General features: G+C 35.1%; 1 protein-coding gene across 2 annotated transcripts in view; it reads left to right on the forward strand.

Moving 5' to 3' along the window:
• The window catches only part of RELL1 (RELT like 1), a 70,498-nt gene extending 44,340 nt beyond the window's left edge, over positions 1–26,158 (forward strand). The window contains exons 4-8 of one of the 2 annotated variants that reach the window (XR_012477059.1): positions 1,476–1,533; positions 3,006–3,242; positions 7,864–8,002; positions 12,430–12,480; positions 24,192–26,158. Coding sequence is in view for 1 of the 2 variants with exons in the window: in XM_074229643.1 (XP_074085744.1) it covers positions 1,476–1,533; positions 3,006–3,242; positions 7,864–7,999 (431 nt within the window). In the remaining variant the exon portion in view is untranslated. The remainder of the gene's footprint in view (positions 1–1,475; positions 1,534–3,005; positions 3,243–7,863; positions 8,003–12,429; positions 12,481–24,191) is intronic. The other variant, XM_074229643.1, reaches the window with a different exon arrangement.
• The last annotated feature ends 1,260 nt before the right edge of the window (positions 26,159–27,418 follow it).

Raw genomic sequence — 27,418 nt, forward strand, 5'->3', positions numbered from 1 at the left:
GAGTTGGTCATTGGGGGCAGCTAGGAGGTGCAGCAAATAGAGCACCGGCCCTGGAGTCAGGAGGACCTGAGTTCGAATGTGGCTGCAGACACTTATTAATTACCTAGCTGTGTGATCTTGGGCAAGTCACTTAACCCCATTGCCTTGCAAAAAAAAAAACCTAAAAAAAAGGAGTTGGTCAGTGAAATGGAAGGTGAGATAGAGGGAGACAGCTTGAGGAAATGGCAGGGGTCATGGGGAGAAGAATATCAATCTCTTAAAATGTATGCTAATTCTTTAAAAATTTTTTTTATTAAAGATTTTATTTTGAGTTTTACAATGTTTGCCCCATCTTACCTCCCCCCCCACAGAAAGCAATTTGTCAGTCTTTACTTTGTTTCCATGTTGTATATTGATCCAAATTGAGTGTGATGAGAGAGAAATCATATCCTTAAGGAAGAAACAAAAAGTATAAGAGATAACAAGATCAGACAATAAGATATCTTTTTTTTTCTAAATTAAAGGGAATAGTTCTTAAACTTTGTTCAAACTCCATGGTTCTTTATCTGGATACAGATGATATTCTCCAATGCAGACAGCCCAAAAGTGTCCCTGATTGTTGCACTGATGGAATGAGTGAGTCCATCAAGGTTGATCATCACCCCCATGTTGCTGTTAGGGTGTACAGTGTTTTTCTGGTTCTGCTCATCTCACTCAGCATCAGTTCATGCAAATCCCTCCAGGCTTCCCTGAAATCCCATCTCTCCTGGTTTCTAATAGAACAATGGTGTTCTATGACATACATATACCACAGTTTGCTAAGTCATTCCCCAATTGAAGGACATTTACTTGATTTCCAATTCTTTGCCACCACAAACAGGACTGCTATGAATACTTTTATACAAAGTGAGGTTTTTACCCTTTTCCATCACCTCTTTAGGGTATAGACCCAGTAGTGGGATTGCTGGATTAAAGGATATGCTCATTTTTGTTGCCCTTTCTTTAGGTGTAGTTCCAAATAGCTCTCTAGAAGGGCTGGATGAGTTCGCAGCTCCACCAACAGTATAATAGTGTCCCAGATTTCCCACAACCCTTCCTACAATGATCATTATCCTTTCTGGTCATATTGGTCAATCTAAGAGGTGTGAGGTGGTCCCTCAGAGAAGCTTTAATTTGCATTTATCTAATAATTAATGATTAAGAGCAATTTTTCATGATTATGGATTGAAAAATTTTTTTTTAAATCCAGGGGGAAGTTTATTATTCTTTAGGTTTGATGTCCTTTGCTTGCTATTAACTTCTCTTGAACTTTTGAAGGTATTGTTGGCCAAATCTACCTATATTACTTGCTTTGTAACCTTTTGGAAGTCAGTTAATCTTTTCATCTGTAAGACTAGGAGACTGGACTAGAATACCTATAAAGTTCTGTCTACATCTAAAATTCTATGATAATGCATTTCATACAATTAAGAGTAATTACTGTTCTATTTTTATAGCAAATGCTGATGTTTTAAAGGCCATGGTGGCAGATAACAGCATATGTGATCCTGAAAGGTGAGACCTATTTTTCTTTTTTCTTTTTTTGACCTATTTTTCTTTAAAGGAAGCCTTTTCATTTAATTCTCAAATTTAATTACACAGAACTTATCCCTTTTTCTTTGTTATGGTCTTTATCTTAAGCATTGTTTATAGCTGGCATAAAGAAGTCAGGGATGTGTTTATTTAATAGACATTTATTACATGTGACACATTGCTACAATAATATTCATTTTTGGTTTTGGCTCTTACATATCATATCTCTGAATAAATTAGCCTGACATAATCATAAAATTTCTATAAAAGTTTCTAAAATCTGTTAAAAATCCATGTGTGGTATTTTAACTGTCATCTTTCCAGAAGATGAATGTGGTGTTAACATTGAAAATATTTCTTTAAAGAAGATAGCACTTGAAATTAAAATGTATAGTAATATTTAAGAATAAACATATAAAGTTCCTATGGTAACTTTTCTCATGCATATATATATGTGTGTGTGTGTGTGTGTATACATATATATGTATATGCCAAAGATTACCAAGCATATATCTGTATACACACACATATAAATATATGTCTGTCTCTGTCTCCCCTAAGACATATATACACATGTGTATGTCTCTATACTTATAGAGACATATAGCCAGTTGATCACAAATATGACCCTTTCTTCTCTAAAACTTAAGAGAAATGCTGACCAGCTCTTCCCCTCTCAAAGCTTTTCTCCCATCCCGCCTGGTAAGATTTGACTGGTAAGTGACACCCTCCATTGTTGTGAGGGTTGGCTCATAGTAATATGCCTAATGAGAGTAACCCAGAAGAGAAGAATGCCATCTCCCACCAATAGTAGTCCTTTATTTTACTTTTGTTATGGGAGATGGGAGGGAATGACAGAGTAATTGGCAAGATTTTCATGAGGTCAGGGTGCATGACCTCTTCTTCCCTCTTTTTACACATTTGTTGTTGCAGGATTACATGCCTAACTTTAAAATTTTATTTTTTCTCAAAACAAAAAAGGAAAAAATCTAATATCCTCATAAGCTATATCAAAATTTAATTAGGATTTGGTTTTATCTAGCCACAAGGGCACACATTTTTTAGGCTGTCTATGATGAAGTTAGGGTAAGAACTCAACAGTGAATGAAAAATAGTATCCTATGATTCTACCAGTGAGTGTATTAAAAATTAAGGAACCTTTCAAGTCATATAGAATATCATCTATTGAACCAATTGTTAATTTCCAACTGATTTCATGATAAAATATTAGATTCTGTGAGGGAGAAAAAAAGCTTGTATTTTCAGAGAAAGTGAAATGTGAATGAATTAGTGAGTGTACCAAATCCCTTGTGATCAAAGAAGATGTTTTATCACTGAGATAGACTCTTTTTATTTGTATATAAATCTGCTCGTGAAATTATGATTTTTTTTTAAATTAATTGAGGTCTCCTTAAAATAACTAACTCTTCCTAATTTGATTCCCACTCTACCAGCCCTTTGACTCCAAGTACTCCAGGAAGTCCACCAGTGAGTCCAGGTCCCTTGTCACCAGGAAGTACTCCAGGAAAGCATATCTGTGGTCACCATCTACATACTGTTGGAGGGGCGGTTGAAAGAGATGTATGCCAGCGCTGTAGACATAAACGGTGGCACTTCATAAAACCAGGCAACAAATCCAAAGAAGGGAGAAGTCGGCGCCAAGGAGAAGTGACAGTTCTTTCTGTTGGCAGGTAGGAACCATCTCCTTTGTTATTTGTGTGTGTTTGTGTGTGTGTGTGTGTGTGTGTGTGTGTGTGTGTGTGTGTGTGTGTGTTTTTAGTTTTTGCAAGGCAATGGGGTTAAAGTGGCTTGCCCAAGGCCACACAGCTAGGTAATTATTAAGTGTCTGAGGCTGGATTTGAACTCAGGCAGTGCTGACTCCAGGGCTGGTGCTCTATCCACTGCACTCCCCCACCCCATCTCCTTTATTATGTTTCTGATTTTAATCGTTTGGATGGCTTGTACCTATTGGATCTGGTACTTCTCTTCTTTATCCCATACTGTAATTTTTTCTTATCTTTGCTTTTGACAAATTTCTTCCTATGTTTCAACCTTGCACAATAATGAAAAGTTCCCTGTTAACAGTAAATAGGCTGATAGAAGATGACATTAAGGAACTTCCATGTAGGGTAAGCTTCATTGTTACACTTGAGCACATAGCTCAGCATTTTGTACCTTCTTTTTTCAGCCAGTGTGAATTCATTCTTACTATTATTTTCTGTAAAATTGAAATTCTTTATATTAAATGATATTTGGGCATGATGTTGACCTGCTGCTAGGACTGTGAACTGAAAAGAAATAGACATTTGAATAGCATTTGTGGGTTTTTTTTTTCACTGTCTTGTAATTCAGCTATTGCAGTTCAGCAAAGAAAAGGCAATGAGGGACACCCTGAAATGGTGAACATTTCAAGTCTATAATAAGATATTCTATAAAAAGACATTCACTCAAATGCTTGATTTTGAGAGAAGCAAAGGAGGTAAGTTTTCTATATTTGATGGCAAAGATTAGAGTCAACTAGATAGCCATTCATTTTTTGATCTGAACATTTCTGGTTCAAGGCAGTTGTAGGATTTAAGTTTTTCCTATTTTTTGGCTTCAGTGTTGACAATAAAGTCATCTCATGACCTAAAGACCCTTGAACATCTGTAAGAAAGAGAAAAACTGAACTAAAATTTCAAATCCTCATGAAATTCAAAGAAGAAAGTACAAAAGACCCTGGAATGGGGAGCCAGATCAAGGTTGCTTTTGTACTGTAATGCCCTGGATAGCACTCAGAAGCACAAGAAAGCTTGAAAAGTGTTTAAAAATAATTCAAGGTCAGGGATATTCAAGCCCAGTGGGGAAGCAGATTCTTAGTGTTAAATACAAAATCCTTAAATTTCTTTCAGCTTTAATTTAAAAATTTTTTTACTGTAGAGTTTGATACCCTACCAGGATAAGACACACCAGTTCTGGTAGATATAATATATGATATTACATGATAACTGTATTAGGTTTGAAAGGAAATGTCATTATCAATAGGGAAATCATATAGGAGATGGCATTTGAGTTAATCTTTGAATGATAGGTAAAAATTCAGTAAATTGATATTGGACAGGATGTCTGGAAACAAAAGCACAGATGTGAGAGTGTAGCAATTACCATTCAACAAATTATACAAATTACTATATATAAACAGGCTCCTCTCATAAGGAAGCATTTAGGATGATGAAAGAAAGGAGCTCCTCATTAGATTTGCATTTTGCCACTTTCATTACCCTGGGTGTGTTTAGGACATGAAGTGTAGTCGGAGTTGGTTTGAGTTATATTTTAAGAGTTGGAAAAAAAAGGAAAATCAGTTAGCCCCAAACTGCTAGCAGAGAATGAGACCGCTGAAATATTAAAGGGTTTGAGTATGGAAAAATGGTATGACTTAAGTGTTCACCAGCTTCAGTTGGCTTATATGGACCTCTTAAGGTGTTTCAGTGTATTTTTTTAACAAGATTTTTTAAGTTCAATTTTTTGTTTCCTGTTCTCTCTCTCTCTCTCTCTCTCTCTCTCTCTCTCTCTCTGCCATAATGCATATTTTAAATATAAGACTGTCCACTAGTTCAAATTTATTAATAGATTTTTTGTGCAGTCATATTGGTAGTTTTATTGTTATCATTTTTCAATTGCATTCAACTCTTTGTGACCCCATTTGGGATTTTCTTAGCAAAGATACTAGAATTTTCCAATTCCCTTTCCAAGTCACTTTTTAGATGAGGAAGCTGAGGTAGAGTTAAGTGACTTGCCCAAGTTCACACAGCAAGTGTCTTATGAGGTTGGATTTGAACTCAGGAACATGAGTTGGCCTCATTCCAGGTCTGGCATTCTATGCACTATGGCGCCATCTAGTCGTCCCAATAGTATTATGCATGTGTTCTAGTCCTAAGGGGTTTTGCTATTTTTGGCTCAGAGAAGAGACAACTTTAGAGCTCCCTTCTGCAGAGGTGCAGTAGGCAACGTTGTCTTGCTAAATTCCCAGTCAGAAAAATTCAGAAGTGGTAGCAACCTCCTTCCCTCTCCCCCTCCCTCCCTCACCTACTCCCCTCCCTCTCCCCAGTCTTAGGACCTGATGACAAGTCAAGCTTCTATATCCTGGTGAACCCACATTCCTTCAAGAGCCCCAACCCAGGGCTGGTATTTTCTCTCTCTCTCTGATGCTGGTGACTCAGCTTTGAGATCTTGCTACTTTGGAGCGCTCTGGTTGTTGTCAGCCACGCACAAAGAATTTGATCCACAGAGAAAAGCAACACCTTTTTCTTGTTTTTCCTCAAGGCCCTCTTCCTTATAGTCTCATTTTGAAGGAGTGAGTTTAGGTCAAAGAATATTTTAGAAAGTAGAAATAAAATTAGTTTGGGAATAGGAAAACTAATATGAAAGACTATATCTTTGTATTATATTATAAATTATTTTCTATATTGTAAGATATAATTACATCATTATAAATTATATTACTTATAATTATACATTAAAATTATGCAAAATTTTATTTCATGAATAAGTTTAATATTTAATAATATACTTTCATGTTAAAATTATAAAGTGATGTTACAATTATATTAATGTAATATAGCTTGCTATTAAACTTATATTACTATAGTATAGCATATGAGCAGCTAGGTTGTGTGGTGGATAGGAATGCTGGACTTGGAGGGTGGAAGACGCATCTTCCTGAGCTCAAATCCAGCCTCACATACTTATGTGATCACTATGTGATCCTGGGAGGGTTACTTAACCCTGTTTACCTCTCATATATGAAATGCTCTATGAAGGAATGACAAAGCATTCCAGTATCTTTGCCAAGAAAACATCAAGTAGGATCACAAAGAGTCAGATGCAACTGAAAAGCAACTGAACCACACTAACAAATATAGCATATATAATAATAATAGAATGTAGTAGCTTACTTAAATATTAAATTATATTAAATACTTGAACTTCTTCCTTAATCTTGTTATTCTCCCTTAAAAGAAAATTGACCTAATTCAATGTCCACCCTTCCATAATTTATTATTTTTTAAAATTTATTTAAGGCAATGGGGTTAAGTGGCTTGCCCAAGGTCACACAGCTAGGCAATTATTAAGTGTCTGAGGCTGGATTTGAACTCAGGTACTCCTGACTCCAGGGCCAGTGCTCTATCTACTGCATCACTTAGCTGCCCCGACCCTTCCATAATTTAAAACAAGATTTTTTTTGTGCAATCATATTGGTAAGTTTTATTGTTATTGTTTTTCAGTTGTGTCTAACTCTTTGTGAACCTATTTGGGGTTTCTTGGCAAAGACACTAAGAGTGAGGTTTGGATACACATTACTCATACATCTTTCCTTTTTTTTTTAGGTTTTTTCTTTTTTTGCAAGGCAGATGGGGTTAAGTGCCTTACCCAAGGCCACACAGCTAGTAATTATTAAGTGTCTGAGGCTGGATTTGAACTCAGGTACTCCTGATTCCAGGGTCAGTGCTTTATCCACTGTGCCACCTAGCTGCCCCCATATAACTTTCAATGTGGTTTTAGTATTTATGCATTGATACAGGATCAGGCTTATAGGCAACCAACATTTTATTAAGCAGTTATTACAAATATAAGTAAACAGAAAGTTCATACCCTAAAGAAGCTTGTGTTCTAATGATGGAAGACAGCATATAAACTAGAAGTGGGAAGTGGGGGTGGGGAATGAAGAAGACATCCCCATGGGTCTGGAGAGTCCAAAAACATAGATAGGAAGAGAATGAAGTATGAGTGGCCTGGGTTTGCCCCCACAAAGTGGAGGCTCTGGCAAAGAAGTTTCTAGTGGAAGAAGTAGGCTGACAGAATGGAGAGAGATGTTCCTGATTAACAAAGGTCCCTGGTATAGAGGCAAATGAAGACAACTGAATTGTAGTGGTAAAGTATAGAATAAGATGCACAAATGGGAAGGAAATGAAGCCCAGGACAGAATCATTGGAATGTCTTTTGAATAGCATTGCTCTAGCAGATAACTTTTTATTAAATTAGTCTGATTTGTGAATTCAGTGCTTAAAAAATTTATGGTTAACTACAAACGTGTTGCTTTTTAATGCATGAGCACCCAAAGAGGATTAGGCATATTCTAGAATATTCATAAAGTATAATATAGTCCCTGCAGGATTTTGGCAGGGTTAGTTCATCTGTTTTCTCCTTTTGGATAATTTTTAATGATGACCTTAACTTTTTGCTTCTTTTGGATGCAGTCTCTTGTTTCTGAGTTATTTACACCTTTGCATTTTAGAAAAACCAGACCAAACTGGGCTTCTCTTCTCTCCTCAGGTTTAGAGTTACCAAAGTGGAACACAAGGCCAATGCCAAAGAACGGAGAAGTCTGATGTCTGTGAGTGGTACGGAAGGTGTCAATGGCGAAGTACCTGTTACTCCTGTGAAAAGAGAACGAAGTGGCACTGAATAGGAGGTGGGTTTTATCACTGCCAGCCATTGGTACATGGGGGAAAATATGTGGGGACACTGCTATGTGTATGATTTTGCATAGTAATAGGAATGCTTATATCTATTTTATATGAACTTATTTATGTGTATTTTCTCTCTCCTGGTAGAGTAGGCTCCCTGTTGGCAGGGAATGTTTCATTTTTGTCTCTGTGTCCTTGGTACTTAGCATCTAGCAAATGCTTAATAAATGTTTGTTGAGCAAGCACAAGAATGAATTTTTAGTGTAATATTTAGATGATGACAGATGACATGAACTGGTGCTACAAAGCTATTGAGAAATCTTGTTAAAATCTTTTTGGTAGGGAAATGTGGAAGCTTGGCTTTATCGAAGTGAAATTGTACATGGTTGGTCAAGATATCATTTGTCCATGGCTTTCCTTCTTGCCATCCATTATATTTTTTAAATGGAATAGTGATAGATGTCATTTAATGGAACTGGGAACAAGTAAAACCTCATTAGCTTACCACAAATATAGAGAATTGATCATTGATAATTCAATGTATCTATGTTCTCCTAGGGTTGGAGAGTACTTGACATTGATTTGATTCAATTCATTATTAAGTGTCTGTTATGTGAAAGACCTTATGATACAAAGATGAAAATAAAACTCTGTCTTCAGGGATCTTCTTTTGGAGGTGAGAGATGTACAAACAACATATATATCAATAAATGTATGAAGTATTGAGGAGGGAGAGAGAACCCTGAAAATTGGGGTGGCAGCTCCAGGAAAGGCTTGTCAAAGGAGTTAATCCCCGAGACCCAAAGTGGAAGAGGGATAACGATACCTTGGAGGAGCAAATGGATAAATCAAATAAAAAAAATGGACAATGTAATTATCTTTTACCTTCTTAGGATGAATCTTGAACCTGGTTGAAGGAAATTCTCTTCCTCTATCTTTCAAGTCCATAGGGATTTTGACCATTCTCTGTGTCTTTTATTGTCCTAACCATGGAGAAACGCAGTTTCCTTTCCACCATGTTTTCAAACTCATTCTGACACAATCTATAATACTTCTTTAAGTTTGTAAGTGATACCCAAATTGAACTAAAGAGAAATCCACACTCTGGAAGATAGCTATGTATTTCAAAATGGCCTTGTTGATAGGGGAAGCATTCTGAACACATCTCAAGAAGCCTAAGTACATCTGCGAAGAAAAATAAACTCTTCCAATATAAGTTGGGAAAAGGCTATCAAATTCAGGAGAAAAGAATTTAGGGTTACTAGTGAAAACCAGCTGACTGATTTAGCTGTGTAGCAGTGAAGTAGAAAAAGACAATCATGATACCAGAATATATATACAAAGGGGTAGGGCATATGAGCTCAGGCAGGAACTTTGAAGAAATCCTTCCATTCAATTTCTTCCGTAAGTCTTGTTCTGGGATCCACAATTAAAAAGAAATGCTAAGATATTAGTGAGGATTCTGGTGAGCAACTGATTTAGGAAAGAAATAAATGTTCAGGATTAGAAAAAGTTAAAGAGAATCAGGTTTGTTTAACTAATCCTATTGATGTACATATTATGTTCATTATAATTTTTCTTATTTACTGGTCTGTAGAGTTTTGTAACTGTATTACAAAGTGCTCAAATGTAGTCCACCAGTCACCAATTTTGTATTACAATGATGCTATTTTTAAGAGCTATAAGAGGGTGAAGTACCTTCCTGAGCACCAGAACCTAATAATTATTATACATGGACTTTGGTGCTACTTTGAAAAGAGCTATATTTTAAAACAACTACATGCAGATGTTTAGATTGTGTCTTTGGATAGTCTAATTTATTCCACTGTGCATATATTTTTAAATGAAGTCTCTCTTTTTAAAAATTTTTTAAGGCAATGGGGTTAAGTGACTTGCCCAATGTCACATAACTAGGCAATTATTAAGTGTCTGCGGTTAGATTTGAACTCAGGTCCTCCTGACTCCAGGGCCAGTACTCTATCCACTGTGCTCACCATCCCACTGTGCATATTAAGAATACCATCACTCTGGAGTCCAATCCAAGGATTGTCAGTGCTGTGTACAGATTGTACACATGTGGGAGGCAATGAGATGCCCTAAAGAATTTGTTGAATTTGAGGTCACAGGATGCTTGGAGCAAGTTTATTTCTTAGCTTCAGTTTTTTCATCCATAAAAAGAAGTTATTGAACTAGCTGATCTCTTAGTACTCTTCAGAGTTTATATTTTATGGTGAAGGAGAAATATTTAAAGGTATCTGGGTTATTCTTGAATTAATCACAAAAATTGATTGACTTAGAACAGATATAACAGATATGTTCAATTAAATGTTTATTTTTTAACAATACAATTGTAATATTTATTTATTTATCTTAAAGATTTTATTTATTTTGAGTTTTACAATTTTCCCCCATCTTACCTCCCTCTCCCCCCACCCACCACAGAAGGCAATTTGCCAGTCTTTACATTGTTTCCATGGTATACATTGATTCAAATTGAATGTGATGAGAGAGAAATCATATTCTTAAGGAAGAAACATAAAGTATAAGTGATAACAAGATCAGACAATAAGGTATCATTTTTTTTTTCTAAATTTAAGGTAATAGTCCTTGGTCTTTGTTCAAACTCCACAGTTCTTTCTCTGGATACAGATGGCATTCTCCATTGCAGACAGCCCTAAATTGTCCCAGATTGTTGCACTGATGGAATGAGCAAGTCCATCGAGGTTGATCATCGCCCCCATGTTGCTGCTAGGGTGTATACGTTTTTCTGGTTCTGCTCTTCTCACTCAACATCAGTTCATACAAATCCCTCCAGGCTTCCCCGAATTCCCATCCCTCCTGGTTTCTAATAGAACAATAGTGTTCCATGACATGCATATACTACAGTTTACTAAGCCATTCCCCAATTGAAGGACATTTACTCGATTTCCAATTCTTTGCCACCACAAACAGGGCTACTATGAATATTTTTGTCCAAGTGATGTGTAATCATTATTTAAAAAAAAGAATAACATCACTTTTCAATTGAATGTGAATTGCTAACAAGATAGGAGTATGCTCCTTAATTTAAAACAAATGCATGCATATATATGTGTGTATATATATATATATATATATATATATATTCACACACATAACTAAAACAAATATGTGTGTTTGTATATGTATACAGACATAGAAGTGTAGATATATGCAAAAAGATATGAATAAACATAAAAACCAGCTATAAGTAAGATAAATAGGAAATAGAGAGAAAGCAATAGAATTAAGAGAAAAACTTCCTATTCAAGGAAGACAGGATTAGGGAAGCCACTAGGTAGAAATGAGGAAGGAGAGAATTCCAGGTATAGAAACAGGCAGAAAAAATTCCTGGAGTTGAGAGGTGGATAATCTTGCTTGCAGAACAGTCAGTATCTCTCTGGATTGAAGAGTACATTGTAGAGAGTAAGAAGACTGGAAAAGTAGAAAGAATTAGGTTGTGAAAAGTTTTGAAGTCAAATTAAGAATTTTGTATGATCCTAGAATGAGATTATTGGTGATAATTGAGTAGTGGGTGGCATGGTTGGATTTGCACTTAGGAAAATGCCTGTGATAACTGAATTGAGGAAGGATTAGAGGGGGGAGAGATTTATGTCAGGCAGTTCCATGAGCAGGCTATTCAGGATTATTCCAGGAAAATAATGTCTCTGAGGAAAGAGAACCTGTTTTATTTACATTTTGTTTTTTTGCCCATTGTCTTGAATAGGGCTTTGCAGAGCTGGAAGGGACTTCTGATCTCCTTTAGTCCAATTCTTTCAATTTATAGATATGGAAACTAAGGCACAAGGAGAGTAAGTTATTTATTTGCATAGGAAGTATTTGAACCAGGTCCTTTGAATACAAATCCAAAGCTTTTCCATTATGTCATATGATAGGCACTTAAATATTTCTTGACTAAGAAACCAATACTTATTCTTTAGTTGCTTTTTGAATTTGTATCTTTAAAATAAGATACTGAGATCTAGTTTAATAGTCCAGAGTTGATAGAATCAGGATTCTGTAAGAGATTTATTTTTGTGTTCTTCATTGGCTGTGATTCCTTTTTTGTAGCCACATCTAAGTTGCTATTTCATTTATTTTGGCAGTGAAATTGAGAAGGTTTCTTTATTCCACTGGTAATGTTTTTTTGATTCCTTCATGAAGACTAAGCTTTTGTTCTTCCAAGTTGAATTGAGTTCCTTTTATCCACTAAGTAGCTTAGTCAGCTGTCTAATAATTAAAAAAAATATTCAGAAGCATGTATCATTGTTTAGAAACATGTATCACAAATTCCTTCAGTATTTCTTTCCCATTTTATAGTAGTTCTTTTATTAATAAAACAAAGACCTTATGTTAAATTAATTTTATTGGGCTGTTTTTTCATGACTTTCTGCAATTTTTTTTTTTTTTTTAGGTTTTTGCAAGGCAGTGGGGTTAAGTGGACTGCCCAAGGCCACACAGCTAGGTAATTATTAAGTGTCTGAGGCTGGATTTGAACTCAGGTACTCCTGAATCCAGGGCCAGTGTTCTATGCATTGTGCCACCTAGCCACCCCCATCTTTCTGCAATATTTTAATAGACCCTCAGCCATTCAATATAGTTACTTCATTTGTTAGGGCAAAATCCAATGTACCCTAGCCTTTTCTTCTTGACTAGTTCTTGTGTTCTTCTAGAAATTACCCATAGTGGATCTGTCCATTACCCATTATCTTGTGGGCCTTCCTTCTGATCTTTTGAAAATTCATGAATAACAGTGAAAAATCCCGGGTTTTCCATCTGCCATCACTCATCTCAACAAATGATTGGCCTACCTTCTTTTGTGAACATGAACATGGAGTCTTGTTATTCTTGTAAGCAAAGTTTGGTAACCTGTGTAGTCTGTTTACATCCACTGTTTGTTAGGCAAACTAAAATTTTGAATCTTTGAAAGAAGAAACCTTAGTAATTACTTTTTGCTACCTATATATCTAGAATCTTGACTAGGTTGAGGTAGTTTTGGTAAATATGTATTTGTCTCCTGTCCATGGCAAGTAAATTTGTCTTTAATAAGTTAGAAGATAAAAAGAATGTTGATACCATTCACTTTACACTGTTCAATTGCCTGGAAAGGAGTGGATAAAAATGAAATTGTATATGTATGGCTAAGATTCTTATATTTATTTAGGAAACTATGTTTAAGTAATGCTTTGGGGGGGAAGGCTAGTTTTTTGAGGAGTAAATTATAACTTATGAAACTATACTTTCTCTTTTTTTTTAGATTTTTGCAAGGCAATGGGGTTAAATGGCTTCCCCAAGGCCACACAGCTAGGTAGTTATTAAGTGCCTGAGGCCGGAATTGAACTCAGATCTTTCTGACTCCAGGGTCCATGCTCTATCTACTGAGCCACCTAGCCGCCCCTACTTTCCCTTTCTTGAATCACACTGCTTTTTTTTCCGAATCTGCTTTGTGCCTTAATCCCCTAGTTCTAGAATAACAAAAGCCACTCCATTTTCTTTTGAACCTGTGGCAGGTTTTTATTCACTTTTATTATGACTGGGTCCTCTTGCCTGATTATACTTTTGGTTTTCTCTTCTTCTACTTATTGTTTTCAGTATGTTTGTGCTTTTCATTTTCAGAATTGACCCCTCACCCCCACTCCCAGACTTGAATGGTCCCTCAAGTATCCCTATATTTTGGAGACATTCTTATTTTTGTTTTATTCTGTATATTTTCAGATTTATAGGTCAGGTTAAGAGTGACTTGCCCAAGGTCACACAGATAGATAATCATTATTAAGAGTCTGAGACCAGAATTGAATTTAGGTACTCCTGACTCCAGGACCAGGGCTCTATCCACTGTGCCACCTAGCTGCCCCTACTTTAGAACAGCTGATGGAAAAGCACAAAGATGGCAAATGGAGTGTGTGAAGAACATTGACAGTTATTTTGACTGTCTCTCAGATTGTGGAAGGAGAAGTAATATAGAGTGTGCAAGAAAGCTGGAAAGAGAATGATCATAGACTGGGAAAGACCAAAACTGATGAATGGGCCAATGAAACCAGGGGAGACTCATGTCCTCAAGCACAGAATAAAATGTTGTCAAGGACATTTATATAGCTGGATCAGATTGTTCAAAGAGACAAGGTTGAATGTCCTATGATACCACCAAAGATGTTTCTTCAGCATCAGAACACTTTGAGTCCATTCATGCTATTCCTCTTCCACAACCTCAGAAAAAAATGCCAGAAGTGAAGACTTCTGATTCAAACTCAACAAATTTAATACTTTATTCATTTTTTAAGCGAAATGTTTGTTATATATGTTTATGTATATGTATGGGCATCTGGGGGCACAACAAATAGATTACTAGACCTAGAGTCAGAAAAGATCTAATTTCAACCCTAGCCTTGAGACACTTACAAGCTGTGTGACCCTGACCTGTTTACCTCAGTTTCCTCATCTGTTAACTGAACTGAGAAGGAAATGGCAAACCACTTCAGTGTTCTTGCCAGAAAAACTCCAAATGGGGTTTTTGACTGAACAGCAAGAACAATATATGCATATATTCACACCTACACATACAGGGTGGTTTAAGTGGATAGAAATCTAGCATCAACATCAAGAAGACAGGATTCAAGTCCTATCTCTGACACATATTGGCAAATCACTTAATCTTTTTTCCATTCCTCAAATTGCCATGTACATTTAGATCTATAATAATAGAGGGGATTTTCTCATTTTTAGTGCTTCATATACTGATGAATCACAGGGACAGACAGCATCAAATACATAAATATGTGCACATCTATTCTCTCTCTCTCTCTCTCTCTCTCTCTCTCTCTCTCTCTCTCTGTAAAGCTAGATATGATTAGGGAGATCCTGTAGGAAGTAAGCTCTTTAATCATTAGAAGCAAAAACCTGTTCCCTCCTAATTGTTCATGGAGTGATAATGCATATAAACCTAGGAAAAGGGGAAATCCTTCAAATAAGTCCCTAAGGATAGGGCCTTCCCTGACTTTCTCCTGCCACATATACTTCTAGGTGCTTGGTTCACTTCCTTAATTTTTATGTCTCTTCTGTTATTGTTGGGTGGCTTGTGTAGTTGGGCTGCATTTTCTCATTGGAAATGCAATGTGGTAGGTCACTACTTGTCTGGGAGTACTCACTCAGTGGTGTGACTGAGACTTGCCTAAATGCAAAATGTAGTAGATCATCATTTGAGAAAGTGTAGGAAAAAAGTCCAATTTGTGATTTTTAAAACAAGGAGAGTTCATTAAAAAAAATTCCACAACCATTTTGGTAGAATAAAATGTAAATTCAAAAGTAATTACATAAAATGATATAGGTGAGTTTTTTAAAAAAGTGATAACTGTCATCCCATTTATCCACTTCAAATGAAAGTCCATTCTCCTCCCTTCTTTATTATTTAAGAAACCCTGATTGGCTTTTTTTTTTGGCTTGAACAGTTCCCAGATGATATTTTCAGGGGGAAGGAAGCTAACATACTTATCTTTGACTTGATTTTTACATATTTAAAAAAAATTAATGTGTCCACTATATACCTTCATTTTCATGTATTAATGTCATACTTTAACTTAAAATATCTTTTCAAAGCAAATTTCCCATTCTTTTCCAAACAAAAGAGGCATGAGACTTGTGCCCTTAGAATAGGAAAATCAATGGGGTAAAGGCTTATTCCTATGAACCAGTTTTGGGCTTGAAAATAAAGAAGAAAAATGAATGGGATGTCCGAGAAATGAAGTTGACAGCAATTACTTCCAAAGGAATATTTAATTTTCTCATATAGTGGCTTCTTCCCTATTGTTTCAAAAGTTCTTTCCTGCTTTGGGGAGACAAGGTTGTGCATAAGTTTCTAACATGAGGATACTTTCTGCTATCTTCCTCCCCAGTCTATTCTTTTCATTTAAATTAAATTTGTTCTCCCCCAAAACATACAAAAGAAAAACAGAAACCAATATATGCAGGCAAATAGAACAAATTCTCACATTGGTCACATCCAAAATTTTTGAATGGATTGGTTGAATTATTACTCTCATAACCCTATTGTCTACTTAGTAGAAATCGAACAACCCAGCATCCAAAGACCATACAGTCTTTACCACGCTACCATTCCCTTCTACTTTCATGTGCAGTGTTGGTCCTGCTCTTAAACTCGATACACTTTCTTGCTTCCTCTGCCTGTTTCATATTCTTCACTGTGCCTTGAATATACTTTCTGCAATGAAATTTCTACCTACCCCAAAATGATCAGTGTAATTGCTACTTGCTCTGGGCCTCAAATTTCTCTTCTGTAAAATGAGGGGCCTTGGTTAAATGATTTCTAAGTTCTTTTTCAGCTTTAACATTTTATGAAAATCCTCTTTTTTTCTCTGAACTATTTTTCCTAGTTTATAACTGATATAAACCTTCACAGTTCTTTTAAGAAGTGTCAGTTCATGGAAGATTAATGAACTCTCCTTTGGGTCTATTGAGTCATTAAGTTTTCCTTAGTCATGAATTTACCAAGGCTATTTAATATGTTTAGAAAAACTTTCTATTTTAATTTTTCTTTTTTTCCCAGTGGCAGGAGAAATGAAGGTAGGATTGAGAAGCAGACTAGGGATAGGTTAACTCCTCCCCCTCAAAAAAAAAGGAAGAAAAAGAAAAGAGGATTATTGCAGGATTATTAAAAAATGTATAGAAGTGAACAAAATGTAGGCTAGAAAGTATCACAGACAAGCAGGACAACTTTTGAAAATTGCATGGTAAATTGATTTTATATTTTAAAACAAAAGCAACCTATATATAATAAATTTTGTGTTTTATGTATGATTCTTTTTTCCCATTCTACTGAGTTATGAAAATGTCCTAATGATAGAAAATCTCCCAGCTGCTTATAATCACAGACTTGACTTGAAGGGAACAACTAAACCATATGAATTTTAAACAGATTACTTGAAACCCTCCAAACCTTAAATTTAAATAAGTTTTGTTGAACAATTAGGATTTTTAATGTACTTTGTGCTTAACTAACTAGAAATGAAAATGTCACTCATTTTATTCAGTGAATTTAATTAAAAAATTATAGGTATTATCCAGAGTTCATGATATTTATAAATACACACACACACACACACACACACACACATCCAGTGCCCAATATGATGCTTTGTTCATTGTAGTCACTTAAATACTTTTTGGATTGAACTCTTAAAAAAAATACAGGAGGGAACAAGACACTGTCTTATCAAGTTCTAAAGATAGAATTTATTTATTGTTCCTACTAAGTTATAGAGAGACTATAAGTATAATTAAAATTACTCTACCATTAAGTGAAGAAACTTGGGTTCTAGTCCTGTTTCTGCCATTACCTTGTCATATGTCTTTGGACAAGTCACATAAACTTTGGACTCACGCAATAAGAGTTGGACTAGACTTGCCTCCCTTCTAGCTCTAAATAGTTGCATTCCTTTCTCAATAATTTGCTGCTTTACTATAGCCATGGGAAAGTTATTAGATCAATGCTATATCTTCCTGTCTTTTTTTTCAAAGCAATGTTATATCTTTAAAAAAATGTCATCTAAGTTAATATTTCTAGATTTTGAAGGTCAGAGTTTCTTGTTCTACAGCAAAGTTCTTATTTAAAAAGCAAAACTGTACCAAAGAAACACACCCAATCTCTTGCCTCCACATATCTTCCAACCTCAGGGGGACCCTTTTAGAGCCACTCCCTCACTGTTGACTGATTTTTGACCTTGTGAGCAGTTTTTTTTTTGCATTTATCTTTTTGGAGTCTTTTTTTTTCAGTTAACCTTTCCTAAAGGAGATTAAAATTAAATTAAAGGAGAATTTCACTCCACTCACTTTCACTTTTTTCAGGTATAAAAATTCTGCAATATTTGGAGGGTGATATATTTTAAAAAAAATTGATTTTCAGTCTCGCCTTATCCTTTTTCCACCCTTTGTGAAGGCAAGCAATAACATGCCTATTATCCATGTGAAGTCATGTGACATTTACATATTAGTCATGTTGCAAAAAAAAGTAAGACAAATAAAAGAAAATTAAAAAAAATACTTAGGTCTGCATTCTGAATCCCTAGTTCTCTCTTTAAAGTTGAATAACGTTTTCATCATGGATCCTTTTAGAATTGTCTTATATCATTCTTTGAACAGAGTAGCCTAATTTTTCACAGTTGATCGTTACTATAATATTGTTATTACTGTGCACAATATTCTCCTGGTTCTGCCCATTTCACTTTGCCAGTTCATAAAAGTCTTCCCAGGTTTTTCTGAAACTATCTCCTTCATTTCTTACAGCATAATACTACTCTATTATAATCATATACAACAATTTATTTAGTCATTACTCAGATGATTGCCATTCCCTCAGTTTCCAATTCTTTGCCACCTCTAAAAAAAGAACTGCTATAAATATTTTTTTTGCACATAGGTTCTTATCCATTTTCTTTGATTTCTTTGGGATATAGACCTAGTAGTGTTATTGCTGAGTCAAAAGGTATGTTCAGTTATATAGCCCTTTGGACATAGTTTCTAATTGTTCTCCAGAATCTTTCAACCAGTTCACAACTCCACCAACAGAACATTAATTTAATTATTTTTACACATCTCCTCCAGCATTTGTCATGTTCCTTTGTTGTCATATTAGCCAATAGGGTGTGAGATGGTATCTCAGAGTTGTTTTAATTTAAATTTTTCTTGAATTACTAGTGATTTAGGACACTTCATATGATTAGTAATAATCTTAATTTCTTCTTTTGAAAATGTCTTGTTCAAGAATACTGATTTTTTTCCTATCATTTCCAAAACCTTGGATTAGGATTGCAAAGTGAGGAGATTTGAAAAGTATTTAATTCATATTTTACCTTTAAACTAAAAGAAAGTAGAAAAACCTGTAACTGTTCAAGACTTTATTTTCCTTTGTATTTGAGACTTGATGTTTTTTAGATATTTCCTCCAGAAGGGTGGTGCCAATCTAACAACACATACATCCAAAAATTAAATCCAGCTAACCTAGCTTTAATACCTGTACTGAACAAGAGAGGAAAAAAATTAATCTTTTTAAAAAAATTGATCACTCCAACCACAGAATGTATGCAGTTGAGAATCTGTGCCCTCTGGTGGATTTTAGTTAATAGCTAAACCTTACTTGCATGCTACTACAAACTACCTACAATATTATAATAATGATCAACTGTGAAAAACTATTATTAGATTATCTTTGTGAAAATGATGTTGAGTTCTGAGTACAATTTCTACCAACACCTGGATAGATACATGTTGGGACAAATAGATTTAGTAAGAGTTCTGGGAAACTGTAGCCAAAACTGTAGCCATTTTAAAAAAAGCCTATTCTCATTTTTGTTTTTCTAGCTCAAGAAATATTTTCAGTTTCTCATATTTCAAAACTGTAAAGTTTTTCATATTTCAGAACTGCAGAGTGGAAGGAGACCATTATGGTCATTATTTCAAACACATGAGAAATGAACGAATACCCTCTACCTATGACAAACCTCAAAAACAGGGGTATTAATTGTCTTTTTATCATGGAGCCACTTGATTCTCTGGTGGAACTTTTGAACTCTTCTAGGAGTAATGTTTTTGAAAGCATAAAATAAAATATATATAATTACAAAATTATTTTATCCCCTTCTTGATCCCACCCCTGTCTCTTACTCCACTAAAAAAATGAAGAAAAATTAAACTAGGAGATTTTTCTAAACATATTAAATAGCCTGGCTAAACTTATAGCTAAGAGTACCTTATTAGGATAAGGATTAGAATAAGGATAACTCATTAGATCTAAAGGAGAGTTCACTCATGTTTTATGAACTGGCACTTCTAAATGAATTCTGAAGTTTTATGTTAAAATATAAACTAAGAAAATGTTAAGGCTGGAAGAGAACTTCAAAATCTTCTAATCCAAGCCTCTTATTTGACAGATGAGAAAATGAGGCCCAGTATTTACCTTTTTTTGTATCATGGACCTGTTTGGTTGTTTGGGGGAGCTGATAAACTGCTTCTAAAAATAATGTTTTTAAATGAATAAAATTACACAGGAAACCAAGATTAATGAAATTGAAAATGTGTTTTTTTTCTCATCCAAATTCATGGGCCCCCTAAAATTTATCCACAGTTGCCCTAATCCATGATGATGATGTTTGTCCTTCATTCTTTTTTAAAAAAATTTTTTTAAAAGATTTTATTTATTTTGAGTTTTACAATTCTCCCCCTAATCTTACTCCCCCCCCCACCCCCACAGAAGGCAATTTGTCAGTCTTTACATTGTTTCCATAGTATACATTGGTCCAAATTGAATGTGGTGAGAGAGAAATCATATTCTTAAGGAAGAAACATAAAGTATAAGAGATAGTAAGATCAGACAATAAGATATCAGTTTTTTTTTTCTAAATTAAAGGAAATAGTCCTTGGACTTTGTTCAAACTCCGTGTTTCTTTATCTGGATACAGATGGCACTCTCCTTTGCAGACAGCCCCAAATTGTCCCTGTTTGTTGCACTGATGGAAATGAATGAGTCCATCAAGGTTGATCACCCCCATGTTGCTGTTAGGGTGTACAGTGTTTTTCTGGTTCTGCTCATCTCACTCAGCATCAGTTCATGCAAATCCCTACAGGTTTCCCTGAATTCCCATCCCTCCTGGTTGTCCTTCATTCTTTTTTTTTTTTGCAAGGCAATGGGGTTAAGTGGCTTGCCCAAGGCTACACAGTTAGGTAATTATTAAGTGTCTGAGGCTGTATTTGAACTCAAGTATTCCTGAGTCCAGGGCAGGTGCTCTATCCATTGGGCCACCTAGACTCCCAATGTCCCTCATTCTTGAAAAAGATCATGACAACTGAGAGATGGTATCATGACAAGCACATGAATTGGTTTTAAGTGAGGGGCTGCTTTACTAAGTCACTAGTGGCCAGATATGAATCAAGATGCCTAGAGATGGCCCTGGGTGTGAGGCATTCATGTTTATCTGCTTTGTCCCAAGGTCACACAGTTTTAAGTGTCAAATATCTGAGGCTGGATTTGAACTCCCATCCTTCTGACCTTAAGGCCAAGATCCACTTATGCTATCTAGCTGCCCTACCCCCTAGTCCTTCAATTTGAAATGAAGAGCCCTTTCTTTAACACAATGGGTACCCAACTTCTCCTTGACTGACCCTAATGATGAAGAACTGACTGTTTCATGACTCAGACCATTTTAATTTGAAAAATTAAAAATTTCAGTTGGGAAGAACTTCCTTCTAGTGAACTGAATCTTAGACAATAAAACTTTAGTTTTAGTTCTCCTGCCTAATGCTACCTCAGAAAAGTCTCAAATATTTGCAAAATTTTCACCTCTTTATTAGGGGCTAAACAGCACCAATTTCTCCATCCAGTTCTCATCTGAAATGGTTTTGAGTCTCTAGCATTATATTGGCTATCCTCTGAATGTGCTCCAGAATAAGGAAGCATGAAAGAACCTTTTCACTCCAAGAACTTTACTTACCTGCCATTTAAGGGATTTGTTGTGGCTGAATAACTGACCACATACTAATAATCTCAGATAAGACCAACTTTAAGCTTTTATTGAATTGGATAATTGTAAGGTCATTGTACTATCATTGATATTGCTATGAATTTCTGGGAAACTTCCTTAAATCAACAAAAGGGGTCATTCTTCACTTGCCAGAGGGGGAACTTAGAGATCATCTAGTCCATTTGTCACATTTTATAGATGAGGAAAATGAGGACTCCAAGATTTTAAGTGACTGCATGAAGTTCAACAGAATTAGGACCCAAACCTTCTGACTCCTAGGCTATTCCTGTTTCTATTATTCAACAGAGATGAAATTTCTCTCTATGATAGTGGACAAGGGGCAATATCTGTGAGTCCTTTTGGGGAATCTTTGTTTTGCAGCTTAAAGTTCCCCCTAAATCAGTGTCATGAATAGAGGCAGCTAGATAGAAGTGGATATAGAGTGTTAGATTTGAATCTGAGTTCAAGTCATCCTCAGACACTCAGTAGCTATTTAACCTTGGGCAAGTCATTTCACCTTTTCCTCAGTTTTCTCATCTGTAAAAGGGGGATAATTATTGCATGTTTCCAATGTTAAAATAATATATTAGTAAAGCATTTTGCAAACTTTAAATCATAATAAATGCTAGCTATTATTATTAACTTTACATTTTTGGACCATTAGATGATAGGCATTTACAGACAATGATTCATATAGAAAATACCTGGGGATTTTAGTGGACATTAGGAGATAGGTGATGTTATTATCCTCTAAAAACTGCTGTGACTTTTAGTTTATAAAAATCTTTGTTTTGATGTCATTTTGTCCAGTCCTTTCATGAATAAGAATTTCCCTTTTGACAATAATAGTAACAAAAATGGTCACTGAAGTTTATAGTATGCATTTATACCTTATAAATTTTGCTAGATGTTAGTGTACATCATGTCATTAATATGTGGTTTCATTTCATAGCACCCCAAAGGAATGGTCACCTAGACTTCACTTGGAGACCATTAGGGAAGGAAGTATTTCCCAAGTATTCCTCCCAGTATTTCCCAAGAAGTCTGTTATTTAAATCTATTTCATTTCTTCCCTGCTTCTAGTTTCTGCTCTGAGGCTGAGCAGAACAATTTGAAATCCTCTACGACATACTAACTCTTCAAGTATTTGAAGACAGTCATTCTGTCTGAGGAGTCTTCTATTATCCTTCTATTGTCCCAACCAAATATCCGAATATCCTTTACCCAATCTTGAGCCTTTTCACTGCCCCAGTCTCATCATTCAGGACACTCTTTCTCTTTTATGGCAATTGGGACAATGGATAGAGACATAACCTGGAGTCAGGAGGATCTGAGTTCAAATCCAACCTCAGACACTAACTTTTTGATCCTGCACAAGTCCTTTAACCCAATTTGCCTCAGTTTCCTCATTTGTAAAATGAGCTGGAGAAGGAAATGACCTCACATTTCAATAAATGCTTCCTGAACTGTATTGATTAACTAAATAGTTATACTGTGGTTAATCCAGAACTTGGGCTAGGATCACAGGAATTTGAAGTCACCTTTTTATGATTAAAACTGAAACACTGTCAACAAATGTTTAAAAGGTTCACCTGAGGTTAGTGATGTCATTATAAACCCCTTCTTCTGAATTCAGACATACCTGTTTTAGTAGCCATAGATTTGTTTTTCACCACTCATATTAGATTAGTAATAAAATATAAGCATTCAGAGCAATATCTGTCTTCAGTATTTCCCATGTAAGAAAATTTTGGTTTGATTTTGGTCATTGGGAGTGGTTGGCTGATGAACAATAAATTATCCTCAAGAGACACATATGTTCACTGTCATGGCAACACGTGTAGTGTGGAAAGAAAATACGAAACCAGGGGATTGGTTTCTTCTAAGTCCTAATTCTGAAAACAATAGTCAGCAAGTTTTCCTTAAGTATTTACTATGTGCTAAACACAAGAGCTACAAAGAGAGGCAAAAATGGGGGTCCTGCTCTTTAGGAGATTACTTTCTAATGGAGGAAACAATATGCAAGTAACTGTATATTCAAGTCACTTAACGACTTTCAGCCAAAAAGTGATTAGATCATCATATTTTAATTTGTTTTTAGATATTTGTGTTCCTGTCCTCTTGGTAGGACCGGGAATATGACTTATTAATCTTTGTGTCCCTATCTCATCCCTGAACCTAACACAGTGAACAAAATATAACAAGTGAACTTGTATGGAGAAAAAAGTCACTTTTTTATTCCAATAGAATTTGTTTTCTTTGTAATTCTATGCATTTTATCTTATGTATTTAAAAATAATATAAGATTCTGAGGAGTCTATAGGTTTCACTAGACTGCCAAAGATATCCATGGTGCAAAAAAAAAGGTTAAGAATCTCTGTTTTAGATGAAAACATGGAATGTTAACAATAAATTTGTTGTGGAAGTAAACTAAACATTCCTCTCTGCAAAGTGGTGTTCTGTCAGGGTGTGTGTGTGTGTGTGTGTGTGTGTGTGTGTGTGTGTGTGTGTGTGTGTGTGTGTGATTGGAGCTGGGCATGGCAAGGTGTTTAAATGCAAAAAAAGATGGTTGACATGTCATACTACTTTAACACTGGATGGAAAATAACTTTGTTTTTGAAACAAATTTTTTTGTTTGTTTCTCTTTCAGGAGGAGTTTTACTTGAAGTTTTAAGGAGACTGAAAATTAGGAGATGTGCAAAGCCCAAGGAAATATTTTCTTAAATCTTTTGTACCATTTCTGCCCTGGGTGTCTGTCTAAGACTCTAAAAAGGAACACCATTGCTTTAGTAGATGCCGGGATTTGCCTTTTATGCCTTATGGAAAGTTTATAAATTTTTTGAGAAAGGCAAGATTTGGTAATATTTTAACTTAAAAAAGCCTCTTCTTTTACCCTTGTGTACATAACTAGAGTTTTCTTATTTTAGTAAAATGTATGTACAGTGGGAATATTAATGTACAGTTTGAGATTGTGCTTTTTTCCTCTTTGTGTCTCTTTGTTAACGCCACCCCATTTTCCTTTTCCTTTTTTGTCTAGGGGGAAGGGGCAGCACCCATCACCCGTTTCACTGTCATAAAAGTGATAGGCAGTGATGTCAATGATCTCCTTCCCACCTTCATCATAATCATGTTTCATCCCTAGATTACCAGTAACTTCCTTTTTAGGAGTCACTTAAATTTGACAACAATCTTATTTTAATGATTTAATCAAGATATCAGACAAAATGTAATTGTTTTGACAGCCTAAGGCCCAAACAAACCTCCAGTGTAATATGAAAACCCTGTCTTCTTCCAAGCTTTTTTCATGGTATAGATGATGGTCATTAGGTTTGGATAAACATTCATGTTATGCTGCTTATAAAGCCTTGAAAATATGCTCATGGTTGACAGTCTGGGTGGAGCAGTGATGGAAAGAGCTAGACAAAACCTGTCATTACTTCAAATCTTGTTATTTAGGTTGAGTCTTTCTCTATCACTCTCCTTAAAGTAATTTTTTGAAAAAGAAGCAGACTTACTTGGTTTCCCAAAAGAACATCTCTGTATCAATGGGCTTTTTAAGTATTACTGTAAATATAATTCCCCCCCCTAAATCTTACTTATAAAGTTAAGATTTTACCAGTCTTTCAGATGACTGGTAGATTTAATTTTGCTCATTTTTTTCTTTTTACATCAAGGCAGTATGGTGTAATGGATAGAGAATTAGCCATATCCTCAGGAAGACCTGGTTCAAGTTTCACCTCTTACGCATACTGGTCCTGTGATCAGAAGAGAGTCTCTTTATCTCTCAGTGCTCCCAATAATTCTTAAGGGTCTAAATTGCAGAAAAGATATAGTTCTGCATTGATAAGAGGGAGCTTCCTCATTGCAAATTCCCTATTTCAGTGAAATCTCAGGCCCAGTCCAAAATTTGTCAATTTTCTAACAAATCTGAAAGAAAAATCTGTGTGTGAGTTTATGTTGGAAACACAATCTAAGAGGATTTAACTGGGGAAATAAGCCTCCCTAATTTTCCCAAAAGATTTTTTTTTGGAGAATGTAAATATTTTTATTAGGCTGAGATTTTTAAAGCATTAGTTTTGTTAAGTTAAAAATCATCCTTAATTATTAATGATTTAAAATATTACATCTCAATATGGGGAAGAATCAAAATGTAAGGCATTTTGAAAGTTTTAATAATTTTATTCAGGTCAGAGCACTTTTTAGCAATACAATGGACAAGAAAATACACTGGTAACTAAAATTATATTTAAATGAAAATCACATTTTTAAAGTATTTTCTAAAATGAACAGTTTTGATTTGGTTATCTTACAATAATGCCAAAAATCATGAAATCCATGCATCAATCACATAAACATTTTTGTTGGTTTCTTAAATCCAATGATAATTCTTAAGTGTTTCCGAAGCAACAAATGTTTACAAGAGTTTATATTTCCTTTGTAAGGGGAGGAATTCCCAATGAAAGCTTATAGAATGACACTAACTATTGTTATTCTGTATAAAATTTGTAAATTTTTCATCATTTTGTGTGTCAAATATATTTTTAACTGTATGGTTTGTACCTTAAGACTTTTGTACTACCAAAGCGGAGTTAAAAATAAAAGGATAATTAAATAGTCTTTGGTTTGCTTTTCTGAATATTTCCATTTAAGATACTCAACTGACTCCTTATGGCATGGGAATTCTCAAAGACTGGGTATCTCAGACTTTGGCTGGTATTGCCATACTGGAAAGGGCCTACTGATGGGTTGTTATCTCTGGGCCAACCTGACTAATTTGGAGGAACTCATCATCAGAAAGTTGATCCCAGAGGAAGATTTCTTCAGTCACAGCAACTCTTTGAAGCCTAACCCCCATGAGGTTAAGAAGAGGTGACTGCCCTAAGGAAATTATATATCTTTCAAGTCAAGTAGTTTATTTCTTAAGCAGCTCTAGAATAATTTTTACTGTTTTTTTTTGGCTTGGTTTTAATTTTAAATCTGTATTTCATGTTTGGTACATGGCTTAGAATCACATGAAATTCTTAATAAATAAGAGTTCATAATAGCTTATATTGAACTAGTAAAAACTGACTTCATATTATTTTTACTAAAGTTTGATGATAGGAGTTGGTAATTTGATTCTAAAAACCTATTTATTTTTAAACTTTTTAAAAACTTATTTACTCTAAGAATGAGTACTTGGAGGGTGAATTGCTATTCTATGCTGTCTCAGTCTTTATAATCCAGATGAAAAAACTCCTGAATCACTGACAGATGAAAACTCCTGTTCCCTACTCATTTGACAAAATTGGAGTTGTCTGATCTTTTCTTCTTCTGTGTATAGACAAATCAATAGTAATGCCAATTACTTGAACTCTGTCCACAAAAATTGCTTCTAGTACAGGAATACTGAAGCCAGCATCCAAAGACTCTCAAGGGGTCTTTGATAGAGTTCAGGGTGTTCATGAACTTGTTTTTTTTTAAATTAAAAATCATTTAAGTATAATTTTTTGCATTTAAAGATATTACTTTGAGCAAGGATTTGTAAGCTTCACCAGAATACCAAAGGGAGCCATGACACAAAAAAAGATTAAAAATCTCTGCCCTAGACAGCCCTGCAGCTGTTTTCTTACTTCGTTATTAGGGATTATCCCTTTTGACTCTTCCACATTTCTTGCCCTGTCTTATAGGATTATTATTTCAGGAGGGTTTTGAGGCTCTAATGATGGATGTAAAAAAGCACTATCTAAATAGTATTTGTTGTTGTTAGTCTATAGACACCAAGACTTAAAATTGGTGATGACCTAATCCTGAGTTTTCTATTGCATTCTTGATGATCTCAAGCAATGCTTACAGAGAAAAACAGGGGTGTGCTGGTAAATGTTTAACATTCAGGCT

Source organism: Macrotis lagotis, chromosome 3 (genome assembly GCF_037893015.1).
Source record: "Macrotis lagotis isolate mMagLag1 chromosome 3, bilby.v1.9.chrom.fasta, whole genome shotgun sequence".
NCBI classification, from domain to species: Eukaryota; Metazoa; Chordata; class Mammalia; order Peramelemorphia; family Peramelidae; genus Macrotis; species Macrotis lagotis.